Source organism: Oryctolagus cuniculus, chromosome 4 (genome assembly GCF_964237555.1).
Source record: "Oryctolagus cuniculus chromosome 4, mOryCun1.1, whole genome shotgun sequence".
In the NCBI taxonomy this organism is placed as follows: domain Eukaryota; kingdom Metazoa; phylum Chordata; class Mammalia; order Lagomorpha; family Leporidae; genus Oryctolagus; species Oryctolagus cuniculus.
Window position 1 is genome coordinate 82,881,583 of NC_091435.1, and position 15,223 is coordinate 82,896,805.

The 15,223-nt window shown below is 41.6% G+C and overlaps 1 protein-coding gene across 2 annotated transcripts in view; it reads right to left on the reverse strand.

Annotated features, from left to right (window-relative positions):
* Window positions 1–10,636: 10,636 nt before the first annotated feature.
* Window positions 10,637–15,223, reverse strand: part of UBXN7 (UBX domain protein 7) — a 64,625-nt gene continuing 60,038 nt past the window's right edge. For both annotated transcript variants that reach the window (XM_002716533.5, XM_051818969.2), the window contains exon 11: window positions 10,637–12,582. In XM_002716533.5, coding sequence (XP_002716579.3) covers window positions 12,421–12,582 — 162 coding nt within the window. In that variant the 3' untranslated portion in view covers window positions 10,637–12,420. The remainder of the gene's footprint in view (window positions 12,583–15,223) is intronic.

Below are 15,223 nucleotides of genomic sequence, written 5' to 3' on the forward strand. Positions count from 1 at the left end.
CTAGGCTAATCCTCCGCCTAGCGGCGCCGGCACACCGGGTTCTAGTCCCGGTTGGGGCGCCGGATTCTGTCCCGGTTGCCCCTCTTCCAGGCCAGCTCTCTGCTGTGGCCAGGGAGTGCAGTGGAGGATGGCCCAGGTGCTTGGGCCCTGCACCCCATGGGAGACCAGGAAAAGCACCTGGCTCCTGGCTCCTGCCATCGGATCAGCGTGGTATGCCGGCCGCAGCGCACCGACCGCGGCGGCCATTGGAGGGTGAACCAACGGCAAAGGAAGACCTTTCTGTCTCTCTCTCTCACTGTCCACTCTGCCTGTCAAAAAAAAAAAAAAAGTTTATTTTCATTTTATTTGAAGGCAGAGAGACAAAGATCTTCCATCCAGGGCTGACACTGTGGCGCAGCAGGTTAAAGCTACAGCCTGCAGTGCTGGCATCCTATATGGGTGCTGGTTCGAGTCCTGGCTGCTCCTCTTCCCATCCAGCTCTCTGCTATGGCCTTGGAAAGCAGAAGATGGCCCAAGTCCTTGGACCCCTGCACTCGGGTGGGAGACCCAGAGGAGGCTTCTGGTTCCTGGCTTCAGATGGGTGCAGCTCCGGCCGTTGCAGCCAATTGGGGAGTGAACCATCGGATGGAAGACCTCTCTCTCTCTCTGGCTCTTTCAAATAAGTAAAATACATCTTTTTTTTTTTTTTTTTTTTTTTTAATCTTCCATCTGCTAGTTCACTCCCCAAAAGCCCACAACATCCAGGGATGGGTCAGGCCAAAGCCAGGAGCCAGGAGCTCCATCTGGGTCTCTTGTATGAATGACAGGGACCCAAGTACTTGTCACTACTTGCTGCCTCTCAGGGTGCACATTAGCAGGGATCTAGAATGGAAGCAGAGCCAGGACTTGAACCTGGACACTCCGATATGGGACGCAGGTGTCCCATGTGGTAACTTAACTGCTGCGTGAAATACCTGCCCCCTAGACACTTCTTTAGGAAACTATCTTTGCAAACATCAAGTTACTAAGTAAATTTCTTCTTTTTCCCATGGCAAGCTTCCCATGGTAACAGAAGTCTGATCACTGCCATCAAAGAACTAAAATATGATCATGTTATGGATGCGTTCATATTAGAATTTGGCTCTACTGAAGACAGTTACTAGTTATACCTTTGTTGTCACATTTCTAGGGAGGAGCAAATGGGAGTCCGAGGGCACAAAGTATGAATAGGGTCTGCAGCAGAAAAATAATTTAACTCCATCAAAGGCTTGAGAGAACAGGGCAGACAGACATTCTATTCCGAGGAACACTGTGGGGACTGGAAGTGGGATTTGAGCAAGGAATGGAGGAAGTAGGGGAAATGGAATCCTCTGGCAGAAGGGAAAGGGAAAAGATGACACAGCTCAGCCACTGGGCCAGCTGTTTCCCAGTCTCCTCTGGAAGACTGACAGACTAATCAGCTTCCTTGTGGTGGCCTCCAACCTCAGCTCATAGCTGACAAGAGTCCATTTCCTTAATTGGAAGGATAAATGGAAGGGATGTTGAAAGTACTGCCGTTTATGCCAGTTCACTAAAGAGGAAGCTTGGATGTCTCTTTTTTTTTTTTTTTTTTTCCATTAGTATAAAAATAGCAAACTTCAAAACACTCAAAGTTGGCTTCTCTCCAACATTGTACTGAAACCTTTCTTGGTCTCCAATGACTTCATGTACCTCATGAACATTTCATTGTCCTTTGACCCACAGGCAGCATTTGACAACGGCTTGATTCTTCTAGAACATTCTTTCTTAGCACCCTGGACATCCTACTCGTGTTTCTTTCACTGGTGCAGCTCCTTGACTGTCTCTTTCTTGGGGTGATCCCCCAGGCTGGGCTCTGGGTTCGATTTTAACTCTTTTCCTAAGTGACATCATTCTTTCTCATAGTACTAAACCCCACCTAAATGCTGATTCCTCAAATCTCTTAACTGCAGTCTCTCTCCTCCAAGCTTCCAATTCATGTATCCAACTTTCTGTCTGTACTAGCTCTGCACTAGGATATATTATCTAAAGGACGTCTCCCTCATCAAACCTGTTCATCCACCTGTCTTCCCCTTCTCAGTAGATACCACACCCTACCCAGTGACCAGAAATTGAGTCACTCCTCCTCGCCCCATATTCAACAGTCTGAATGTGTACCTTCAAAGTGCCTCTGTGATACAATCCACTACCACTCAGCTCTAACCCAGGGGAGCTGCTCTGATCTTGACCAGTCCACCCCCTACATAACAACTTTTCACTACACTCAGAACAGTATCTGAGCTCCTGACTAGGGCCTAATAAGGCCTTCTATAACCCGATCCTACTTGTTTTATGCCACTCTCTTTGCCCACTAAATGCCAGACGTCAACTCCCTCACTTGCCTATCCTCAGCATTTGTTGTGCTTCCAAGTTTTCCTCCTACAACCTTCAGGTTCTCAGACTAAAAGTCAACTCCCTTTCTTCCTTTTTCTTTCCTTTCTCTCTTTTTCTTTCCTTTTTCTTTCTCTCTTTCTCTTCCTTCCTTCCTTTCCCTCCCTCCCTCCCTCTCTTTTTTTCTTTCTTTTTACAGGCAGAGTGGACAGTGAGAGACAGAGAGAGATCCGAAGGCAGGAGCCAGGTGCTTATCCTGGTCTCCCATTGGGTGCAGGGCCCAAGCACTTGGGCCATCCTCCACTGCACTCCTGGGCCACAGCAGAGAGCTGGCCTGGAAGAGGGGCAACCGGGACAGAATCCAGCACCCCGGTGTGTCGGAACCCGGTGTGTTGGCACCACTAGGTGGAGGATTAGCCTACTGAGCCGCGGCGCCGGCCTTTTTTTTATTTTGACAGATAGAATTAGACAGTGAGAGAGACAGAGAGAAAGGTCTTTCTTCCGTTGGTTCACCCCTCAAATGGCTGCTACGGCCGGAGCTGTGCCAATCTGAAGCTAGGAGCCAGGCGCTTCCTCCTGGTCTCCCATGTGGGTGCAGGGCCCAAGGACTTGGGCCATCCTCCACTGCCTTTCCGGGTCACAGCAGAGAGCTGGACTGGAAGAGGAGCAACTGGGACTACAACCCAGTACCCATATGGGATGCTGGCGCTGCAGGCGGAGGATTAACCAAGTGAGCCACAGTCGGCCCCAACTCCTCAACTTTCTATTCCAATAAATCTCGTTTTTCCATAATATTTGAATCAAACCTGTACTTTTTAGTCTTTCATGTTTATTGTCTGTATTCCTGACCAGAAGTAAGTCCCTTAATGGGTAGGGGCTCTTTCACTCATATCATATTATTTTTTGTGTAAAGGCACAGAGCCTAGGGACAAGGAATGCTCGCCGAGAGTACAACCTAATCACGACGAAGCGGCACAGTGAGCCAGGCAGCGATCACGTTCTCCCTAATCATCACGCTACGGCCCTATCTCCTTGCTTTCCTTCCATTTAGTAATTACTGTCCCTTCACTTGTTTAAGCTGAGACCTCAGTTACTAGTCATTACCGCTGATCTGAAACTTGGGACACTTGAGTTGCTCAGAGAACGTCAAAAACAGAATTATACTTTTCCTAACAAGGCCAGCAAACCCAATGTTTTCATAATAATTTGACAAACATTTACACAGTACTCACCATAAATGTTCAACATACTATTAAGAACAACAACAAAGTCAGCAAACGTTACACTTGGCAATGGGACTACAAGTCAACATGTCAATAAATACTAAATATCTTACACATGAGACTATGGAAACAAGCTTTTGGAATCTGAATTGCCCAAATGAAGGTAACATCCAGTCTTGTCTTGTGAAAACAATGACAAGAAAACTAATACTGAAAAGTTTTTGTTTTTATTTCCAAGATCAAATATTACAACAGGACATTTACATGTATTTATAAAAAAATGCAGCAGTTGAATTTATAGATCAGAGGTTTCCTTGAGTTTGGTCCCTCTCTCAGCACAGTGAGCTGATGTCTTCAAAAGACTTATCGTCCCACTCCCCTCCCTCCCCCACCCAGTTCTCCCACCCACCCTCCCCAGTTCAAGTTGCAGTATTAATATAAAGCAACTGGGTACAACACAGCAAGAATATTCACAATTTGGTACAGCCAAAACCAGAGGATCACCAATGGAGAGGAAGATCCTCAATTAAAAAGCATTTACCTATAGACTATGTGTAGCTATAGATTTATCACACCCAATTATCTAAGATTTCCCTGGTTTTAGAGCAAGTGGAAGTTCCATTGAGTATTAGCCAGCAGTTCCAGCTCTGCTTTACCTAAAGGCATGTCTTTCTCCTACAAGTAGAGGTTTTCTACCACCTCCACATCTCTTCAGATTTAAGGCTTTCCCTAGCACCTTTATTATCATTTACTGGATATACAGGAGGGTCTCTAGTGTGTCTTGATCAAAAAATTTCGTGGATGGTCCAGTTACCCCTTCTTCCCACAGTGGGGAAGAGCTGCAGAAACAAGTGATTATCTCCTAGCACCATGGGATTCAAGGCCCAGGAAACTGAGAACTCTGTGTGCATTTCAGGGAGGACTTGCCAGAAACACTGCAATAGGAGCGCTGTCTCTGTCCACTATCTTCTTGCATTGAGTAACAAAGTTCCACTACAGATGACATTTAGAGCTTGTCCTGCAGTAAGAATACAAATCTCAGAAAGACTACCACTTTGTCAAGGTGAGTACACAAACCTCCCAGGGAATCTCCAAATACTGTTTGGAACTGCTTGAGAAAAACTTTAAAGCATATACCCCAAGTTGACTTCACTCAAGTCCCCGACCCACCCTCAGCCCTAGCCCCAAACAAATTTCATTCCTTGATTAATCTCTCTGAACAAGATGGGAAGTGAGGTTTTTAGAAAACGACATGAAAAATGCTTAAAAAACACAATCAGTGAAGACATGCCAGAGCTGGTACATCCCAGATGATTCAAAACACAACGTTCAAACTGAACTCATACAGAGCATGCACAGAGCCCACAAACACTCCTGAAAGTTCCCATGACACAATCGACACCACATGAAAGAGGAGGATTTCCTTACGGGAGTGGGGGAAGACATCAGATGCTTAGAAGTTGTTAATAATCAAAAGGAAAACTGTTCCGGGGGAGAAAAAAAAAAGATTCTTAGAGTGAAGACAATTGTGTCCTACAGAACCATGTCGATGCTTGGATGGAAGCCCCTCAAAGTCTAAGCATCATGTTAGCATCCAGTGGGACTCATTTCTATCCAAGACTAGAGGATTATCTCACAGCTTTAGTCTCTACTTCCCAGCAAGTGTCTTATATAGCCTTTCCAAAATGTGGGACAAACTGAGGAAAGTAACCAGGCCCATATCCCCAGAGAGGTAAGATAAACAGCCCCTACTAGAAGCTTGCTACTCACTAACTAAACAGTGGAGGTCACATACTGCTTTCACTCTAATTAGCAAGTAAAACAGGATTTTTCTGGTGGCAATGGGAGACTTAACTTACAGGGCAATAAGTTATTAAACAGTTATTATGAGCATATGATTAGTGTCAAAAACCTATTTATATTTTGAATCCATTAATTTACTGGTATTTTCCCATATTAAGAACACAGATGCTTCAGAAAAGCATACTATTATAAAACCATTTTCCTGAAAACAGCAAGGTATGTGACTGAGTATCAGCGTTCCAGTGACATGGATCCTGGTGACACACGCTGTAAAGCCAGACACTGTGAGAGAGGAAAAAGCAGCATGGAACGGTTCCAGATCAAGAACCTCGCCTTGATCAGTGAAGGTTTTCATACTGAGATGATGAAAAAGCCAATAAAAAAGATTTTAAGGAAGGGAGAATTCAAGTCCAGGTCCGAAGTTATCTCATGATTTGAAATGTTGCCCATTTTCTTTTCCATGTCTAATAAATAGTAATTCCTGGTAGCCCAGTTAGATTTAACTTTTTTTAAATGGAGATAAAATATTACTTATGCTCAACCCAGCTTAGCTCGACAATTTTTCTCATTTGGAAACCTTAGTGACCTTTTAAGGCATATAAAGTCTTTGGGCATTCTGATCTCTATAGAGCAGATACCATTAAACAGACAACAAATATTTGAAGTATTTGTTGCCACCAGGTCAAGTATAACAAGGTTAACTTCCCATATTTACAATTATGTGATTGTTTTCAGGCAAAATACTACCATTTCCATCTCTAATCCTACCAGTAAATCTGATTATCTTTTTAAAATACCTCATTATATAAATGCTAAATTTCATTTTCTTAATGTTAAATTTTGTTTACTCAAACTAGTTCATACTGGGTTATCTAACTTTACTTTGAGATCAAAGGAAAGAAAGGTGTATACCAAAAATCATCATGTTTTTGAGGATGGCTATGATTCTAAGCAACACAATCTGCAGGCCACAAAAGGGGAGAGGGGTGTCACAGAGATAATTACTGGAATAACCATCTTGGAGTAAGAATCCTCCATAAGTAGAGAGAAAATGAACTACAAAAAGGACGTGTTTGCCTCAAATTCCTCTCTTATATACCAATTCAACAAGAAGTGAGAAAGGTTATATATTAAGACTTAGCAATGGAATTTCTTAAACAATTACATTAAAAATCATGACTCATGTTCAGAGAATGAATATTAAAACTCAAGAATAGAGAATGGAGAAGTCAAAGAGAAAGTAGAATTAAAAGATCCTATAATAAAAGATCTCATCTGATCTAATCACAGAAGTTCATTTCATAGGAAACTACCAATACCATCATATTCTCTCCTGAAAAACAAAACTTCTCTTGATTCTAAGTTCTCTATTATAGGACTGACATATAGGTGAGTCAAAAACCAAATAATCATCATTGGGATGCCAACTCTATATGTAACAGAAGAAATCAATATCCTGGCGTAGTATTCTCTGTCATTTTCCATTTTAAAGAATATCATTGCCCCCTGTGTAATACTAAGTTCAACACAATGACTGAAATGCTCAGCCCACGCAAGCCAAATATTCACAGTAAACAGCTGTCTTCAGCCTATTCATCAAGGCTCATGTAACTGGAAAATTGCCATGTTCATCAGAAGGGTTGGTTTTTCCCATTCTCATTACTTTTTAGTTTTTTACAAGACATTCTTATTCATCAACCTGCACCCATCATTTACTATTACACAGTTAAATGAAAGTCAAAAGTAGAGTGGAAGTGGGGGAATGACACAGTCAAAGTACACTCCATGGATAAGAAATATTTTTAAAAGTCAGCCCAATGGGATGCTGAAAAGTTGTTTCTACCAAATCCAAGAGTGAATTCTAAAGTATACATAAATTGCTCAGCCAGTAAAGTACTTTAAACAAGTAAAATAAAATTTAACTCCAGTATGTGACATATTTAGTTCTCATTAATTACATTTTAGTCATACTCAACACAGACTAGGCAGTTTTAAAAATTAATGAACTGTTTAGAAGATCATTACTAAATCTGTCACTATGACAACTCTCCTTTTTGGAGATTTCAGTCATCCCAGTGAGGTTAGATCAAGGTCTTGGGCAAACGATACCTGGACACAAAAAGAAAGAGAGAAGAAGAAACAGAAAGAAAAAGAAAGGAAGGCAGGAAGGAAGGAAGGGAAAGAAAAAGAGAGAGAGATGGGGCCAGCGCTGTGGCACAGCAGGTTAAAGTCCTGGCCTGAAGTGCTGGCATCCCATATGGCCGCCGGTTCGAGACCCGGCTGCTCCACTTCTGATCCAGCTCTCTGCTATGGCCTGAGAAAGCAGTGGAAGATGGCCCAAGTCCTCGGGCCCCTGCATCTGCGTGGAAGACCCGGAAGAAGCTCCTGGCTTCAGATCGGCACAGCTTCAGCTGTTGCGGCCATCTGGGGAGTGAACCAGCAGACAGAAGACCTCTCTGTCTCTACCTCTCTCTGTAACTCTGTCTTTCAAATAAATAAAAAAAAAAAATCTTAAAAAAAAAAAAAAAAAGAAAAGAGCTGAGCAGCTGGGAAGAAGTTAAAAAAAAGAGTAAGAGAAAGAAAGAAGAAAAGAAAGAAAGAAAGAAAGAAAGAGAGAGAGAGAGAGAGAGAGAGAGGGAGGGAGAGGGAGGGAGGGAGGGAGGGAGGAAGGGAAAATGATATCTGAACACAGAAAAAAAGAAAAGAAAGGAAGAAAGAAAAATAAACTGATTAGCAAGTTCTCCTTTAATTATTCTAGGAATAATACATAATAAGGGGAAAAACCAGAAGCATCAAGTCTTGGAGTGGCAAACGACTTCAGAGACAACTTAATTCAGTGCTCTATAATCTATGAGTTCCTAGTTTCTGCAAGGACTTTGCACCTCCATGTGCACATTTACATTTTCTCTATCCACGCAATTGGCTATATTAAATATACATCCTCACATTTTAAAATTACAAGCCCTTTTACTTGAAAAGACCAGGAACTAATCTGACCCAATTCTCTTGCTTTTCACACAAAGAATTCAACACTCAGAAGAACAAGACTTGCTAAGATGAAAATTAATTAGTAACAGAACTGTTACCTAACCACACTTAAATCTACAGAGTGGCCTTTCTGCATAGCACATATAATATGCTATACCCTCAGCATGTAACCGGATAGAGAAATTAAGCTTCTCCTTCTTTTTTCAATTTCTATGCCTCCTTCTGGTATTTTTACTGAGTGTCCAAAGATTGCTAGTTAGCAATCTTTAATGTGGGGTGGGGCCAAAAATCTTTTCCTACTTGGGTCCTGGTTATGCTCTATTGATGAATTTTGTGCCCTAAATGTAGTAGTTCTGAAAGGTGAAGTTAAAGAATACAGGTAAATCATAAAGTTTGAGTTACAGTGTTTGCCACTTTTCAGCCTTATTTCTTCATGAGACTTCCCTAACTACACTTTCCCTTTCAAAATTTATTTTGTAATTACAGTTCAAACCCAGAAAGAACATTTACATGTTCTCCAATTATCACAAGTGTTGCGTCTCCCTAACTGGCTGGAATCAGATCTTAAATTTCAAAAATTTTCAACTTTGACTATGAAGTCAATCGATAGTTGTTGACTTACAGAGTCAAGGAAACAGAATTTCATGGAACACAGGAATGATAATTTTATCTTTTCTGAAAAATGGTTTAAAAAGGTAAATTTTTTATTGTTTTCCCTTATTCTTAACAAATAATGTCACACAGTTATTTTCCTTTCACATTTTCATCAGTGCATCATTTTTAAAAGCAAATAATCTGCTTCTCTAAATAATGGCATAAATAAGAATTTACAGGCATACTGCAAATCCCACAGGTTTATCTCAACTACTGCTCCTAACTTTAAAAAATAAAAGCAAAGATAATTTACAAATCCAAACAATGGGATGAGAATCTTTTGGGTAAATTGACCCTCCTGCTGTGGGGGAACACAGCAAGGGAGTGAAGAGCATGGAATCTGGATTCCAACTGTGACCTGCCACTTCCTAGCTATGACATCCGAAACAAGTCCTCTCAACTTCACATTGTTTCCCCTTAGCTATAATATGGGGAAATAAACTACTTGCAGGAGTCCTAGGAAGATTAAAGGAGAAAGCACGTAGAAAGGACCTAGCACATACGAGTTACTCAGAACGACTTCCCCATTCTTCATTTGGCACGGTTCTTTCTCCAATTCCTCCCTAAATCAAATTTTTAAAAAGTATTCCTCTTTTTGCTCATTAGTTTTCCTTCCCCCTCCCTGTATTTTCTCCTGTCACTCTCCAAGTCTATCTTGCTCATTGCCTCCCTACATTTTAAACCTTTTTCAAGCTGTTTCCAACACCTACAAGGAATGAATTTACCCAGCCTTACTGACCCCAAATCTATTCAGAAACACCTCCCCATCGAAGAGCAAAGGAACTACCAGGAGTAAGGCAAACTGGAAGGAGTTTGCTCCTTGAGTGGATGAAGGTCTTGAGCAAGGCCATGTTCCTTATTACTCTTCCCCAAGTACAATCAATAGCCTCTGCCTGAGGGGTTCACCAACCCAAGATAATTACACTCCTACGTCAAAATAAAATCAAACCCTCTACATCTTGTATTCTAAATACCTCAGTGGTATGTAAGCTGGATGAATGTGTCACACACTGTTCCTTCTTTAAATCATTTTATATAGGCTTGGTCATCTCACAATAACCCAAGCTGAAAAAGTTACTTTGGCTTCTCCTAAATGGATATACCACTGCTGGAAACGAGTTGAAAAGAACTGCCTCCTTGTGTCAACGAGCATGTTGTCTCCGGTTCTCTGGGCATGTTCTATAAAGAGCAGTAGTAGGTCAGAGAGAATCAAACAGTCCTATAGGGACAATTCTTGACTTCACATTTTTCACCAGCTTGGGCTTTGGCAGCAACTTGCTGCAGTGGAGATGGGTGCCCTCAAGAGCACAACGCTGACCACACCCTCACTCCTACCCTGTGCCTCCCTGACTTGGATGGCTGACCTTGTCGATTACCAGCAGGTTTTTTACCCTCCAGTGCACCTTTCATCATACATAGTTCTATTCTTCAGATAACAAGGATGTAATCTAAATTCAGACACACACTGAGGAAGTAACATGACAACCATGTTTCCTCAACCAATCAGAAGCTGCTAGATAAGCCTTCGGAGCTTATGAAAAAAAAAATCAAAAGGGTATTATTCAGTCATCAATCTAAAGAGAGAACTTTGACTCAACATATAAATGAAATTGTAATTATATAAATATATTTATAAATATTTATACAATTATATACTTATACATAAGCACTTACACAGACTTAGAAAAAATGTAAGAACATTAATTCAAAAGGACTCACTGAAGAATAAAACAGAATTTTCCATGATTTTCTGAGGAGATGTACAACTCATTCTTCAGAGAGGGTTCCTCAAAATGCAACCATTAGAACCACATCCTATAATTGTACACTACAATGAACAGCTTTTTTTTTTTTTTAATTCCCTACTTGCCAGAGAGTGATCTTAATTAAAGCAGATGGGAGCTTAAAGGTCTCCAAGCAACAGCAATTCATGCTCCTCAGGTAAAAGAACCAATCTCAACCTCCAACTGACAAAACATTTCCAATTCTAGCTTACAGTTTTTTAACAAATTAAAGTTCTGGTTTTGTCACCGGAATCACTGCTCTTCCTTCAGAGGACTCTATTTAAAGCTCAAATTACGAACTGAGCACACAGCGAAACTGATGATGGTACTGTGTGGACTCAAGATGGCCTCTGGTGAATACTGTGAAAGTATCCATCAATTATAATTTGAACGTGGCTTTTGTTGGCAGAAAGACACCCACAACATCTGAAAGATGACTGATACTCTCCACCACCCCCTTACTAAATATTTTATGAGTTGAGTTTAAAGGTCTTCCCCTTAGAGAGGCTTTCTGTTTCTGATACCTTTTGAGAGGAAATAGCATGAGGAATTAACCATAATCAGTCAACCAGAACCTTTCAGAGACTATTCCAATGAGGGGCAAAAAAATGAACCATTACTTCTAACCAAAGGAACATGGTTAGCAACTCTCAGCTGCATGCTTTTTCTTCTTCCCCTGGGACAGACACAAGTATGCCTTAAGCACATAGGACAATCAATAACCAGAGTGGTTACAAATACAAGCCACCGCACTGCATGATTACTGAACCACCTTCCCACAGATCACTGTGGACTCAGACAACGGAGGGGCCAAAAGAACTACCCTGCTGTACTGGCAAAAACAGCAAGCATTTTCCTACCACAGTCACCACAGTATGCTCACTAAGGTTCCACCCTAGGACCAGCAGGATTGATTCAGCTAACAGAGTTATAATGAAGAAGGTCATCTCAGGCTGGGACATTAAAAGTCACTCGTGCTACACACCCTACATTTAGCACTCATTCTGCCAATAACACATATCATGGAAATAATTCTTGTAGCCGGAAGATAGGAATCCTTTGAAAAAAATTAAATATGATGAGCAATAATCTTAAATCTTGTACACAAAAACCTGGATATTTGTTAAGCGATATCTCCTACATGAAGAACAAATAAAGTATGTGCTGGAGAATTTCTTGTCTACTAAAAATGAAAAAAGGGGAGTTGTTCTTATGCTGAATCTAGCCATTCCTTTGCCAAAGAGGGTCTGAGGAGTGACATTATCATTTGATCCCGGAAAAACTGCTGTGCAGGAGACCACTTATTGGAACACACATATCCTGCTGCCAGTACTAGGAGAGGTCTTATACTTCCTTTTGGTCACCAGATTAGGTTAGAAGCAAAGAGTGAAAAAGAAAAAAGGAACAAGAAAAAGAAGGGGACGGGGGAGTGGGAGAAGAGACTAATTATAGAAAAGAACAAGAAAAAAAAGAGAAGGTAGGTGACTTGCTTGCCCAGCTTTGGCTCTCTGGTCCTATGAGCCAAAATGCATACTTAGTGACACGGTATCTCACAGGACAAAGGGAAAAAGGGGTAAGCTGAGAGAGGTCAGGCCATGGTGTTAATTTCTTTCCTGCACAAAGACAGTCTCTTGAGGACAAAGGCCTGCCTCTTGTAATGTAATGTCATAGTCCAGGTGAGACAGTTTCCTTCGAGGAAAGTTGGTAAGAAGTTCAAAACGTTCATTTGGATACCCTTTAGACTGGACGTGTTTCACCAAAGCCTACAAGAAACAAGAGGAAGACAAAGCTGTTAGATGGAAATAAAGAGCACAGTAACAGTAGCAAATTAAACACATGAAGCTACTCCAAGAAGTTCATGGAAAACTGAATTTTAAAGTATGAGTTTATTTTGGTGCAAAAAAATTTTAGTAATAAATAGGAAATGTGGTATTAGAAAACTATGCATTTTTTCCCCAAAAATATTTATTTATTTATTTATTTGAAAGGCAGAGCTCAGAGAGGCAGAGGCAGAGAGAGAAAAAGAGGGGTCTTCCATTTGCTGGTTCACTCCCCAAATGGCCACAGTGGCCAGAGCTGTGCCAAACTGAAGCCAGAAGCCAGGAGCTTCTTCTGGCTCTTCCTCTTCGGAAGAGGAGCAGCCGGGACTAGAACCAGCACCCATATGGGATGCTGGCACTGCAGGCAGCAGCTTTACCTGCTATGCCACAGTGCTGGCCCCTGCATGGGTTTTAAAATTGTGCACCAAGATGAACTCACACTTTTAATTGTTTTTTCACCAAATGAAGTAACATTCTTCTTTAATGTTAAATGAAATATTAAGTTTAAGTTACTCTTTCTGAAAACCAGAGCTTACCCTTGTATTGATGGAAATATCAATACAAACATCTGGATGGAGAGATAATAAATCTGTATCCAGTAACTTAGGACCATTAAGTAATACTGAAATATACAGAATTATCTCCCCTATAACAAGTCAATTGCTATATATAAAATTGATGTCCTTATTTTAAAATATCTTATCTGTTTTCCTTCCTTCCTGTTATCAGGGAAAATACATCCTTCATTCTTTTTTTTTTTTAATTTAGTAAATATAAATTTTCAAAGTACAGTTAATGGATTACAATGGCTTCCCCCCTCATAATTTCCCTCCCACTCACACCCCTCCCATCTCCCGCTCCCTCTCCCCTTCCATTCACATCAAGATTCATTTTCAATTATCTTTATATACAGAAGATCAATTTAGTATATATTAAGTAAAGATTTCATCAGTTTGCACCCACACAGAAACACAAAGTGTAAAATACTGTTTCAGTACTAGTTATAGCATTACTTCACATTGGACAACACACTAAGGACAGATCCCACATGAGGAGTAAGTACACAGTGACTCCTGTTGTTGACTTAACAATTTGACACTCTTGTTTATGGCGTCAGTAATCTCCCTAGGCTCTAGTCATGAGTTGCCAAGGCTATGGAAGTCTTTTGAGTTCGCCGACTTCGATCTTATTCCGACAGGGTCATAGTCAAAGTGGAAGTTCTCTCCTCCCTTCAGAGAAAGGTACCTCCTCCTTTGATGGCCCCATTCTTTCCACTGGGATCTCACTCGCAGAGATCTTCCATTTAGGTCTTCTTTCCCCTCCACCCCCAGGGTGTCTTGGCTTTCCATGCCTAAAATACTCTCATGGGCTCTTCAGCCATATCCGAATGCCTTAAGGGCTGATTCTGAGGCCAGAGTGCTATTTAGGACATCTGCCATTCTATGAGTCTACTGTGTATCCCGCTTCCCATGATGGATTGTTCTCTCCCTTTTTGATTCTATCAGCTAGTATTAGCAGACACTAGACTTGTTTGTGTGATCCCTTTGACTCTTAGACCTATCAGTGTGATCAATTGTGAACTGAAATCGATCACTTGGACTAGTGAGATGGCATTGGTACATGCCACCTTGATGGGATAATACATCCTTCATTCTACCTATGACCAATCTTGCCACCCATGCAGTGAATCCCTTCTTGCCCTCTTAGAAACCTATTACAGAGTATCTCCTCACAATTTCTTCACTGTTTCCCTCTCCACAAATGCTCCCCATGAAACTTAAACAGGCTCAGACTCTCCAATCACCTTTCCCCTCTGACTACTGACCACTGTTCCCTCTAGCTTCACAAACCTCTCTAAAGAAAAAAAAGTCTGTATAGTGGGGGCCCCCTTCTCCATGGGAGATATGTTTCAAGAACCTACTAGATGACTAAAATCATGGACAGAACCACACTCTCTAGGATCCTAAAGTTTAATTTATAAACTAGGAACACTAAGTGCATACAACAATTAACAATAAAACAGAGCAATTGTAACAATATACTGTACTATTACTCTTTTATTTTTATTTATTTGCAAGTCAGAGTTACACAGAGAGAGGAGAGGGAGAGGGAGAGGGAGAGGGAGAGGGAGAGGGAGAGGGAGAGGGAGAGGGAGAGGGAGAGGGAGAGAGAGAGAGGTCCTGCATCCAATGTTTCACTCCCCAAATGACCACAATGGCTGGAGCCACACTGATCCGAAGCCCGGAGCCTCTTCTGGGTCTCCCACGCAGGTGCAGGGGCCCAAGAACCTGGGCCATCTTCTACTGCCTTCCCAGGCCATAGCAAAGAGCTGGATCGGAAGAGGAGCAGCCAGGATTTGAACCAGCGCCCATATGGGATGCCAGCGCTTCAGGCCAGGGCGTTAACCTTCTGCGCCACAGCACTGGCTGCTGTACTATTACTCTTAAGCTTTGGGACCATTAAGTAAAATAAGGGTTACTTGACCACAAGTACTGAGGCACTGCAAGAGGTGATTGGTGACTAACAGGGTTGTGTGTATACAGTAAGGATACACACTGGACAAAGGCATGATTCATGTCTTGGA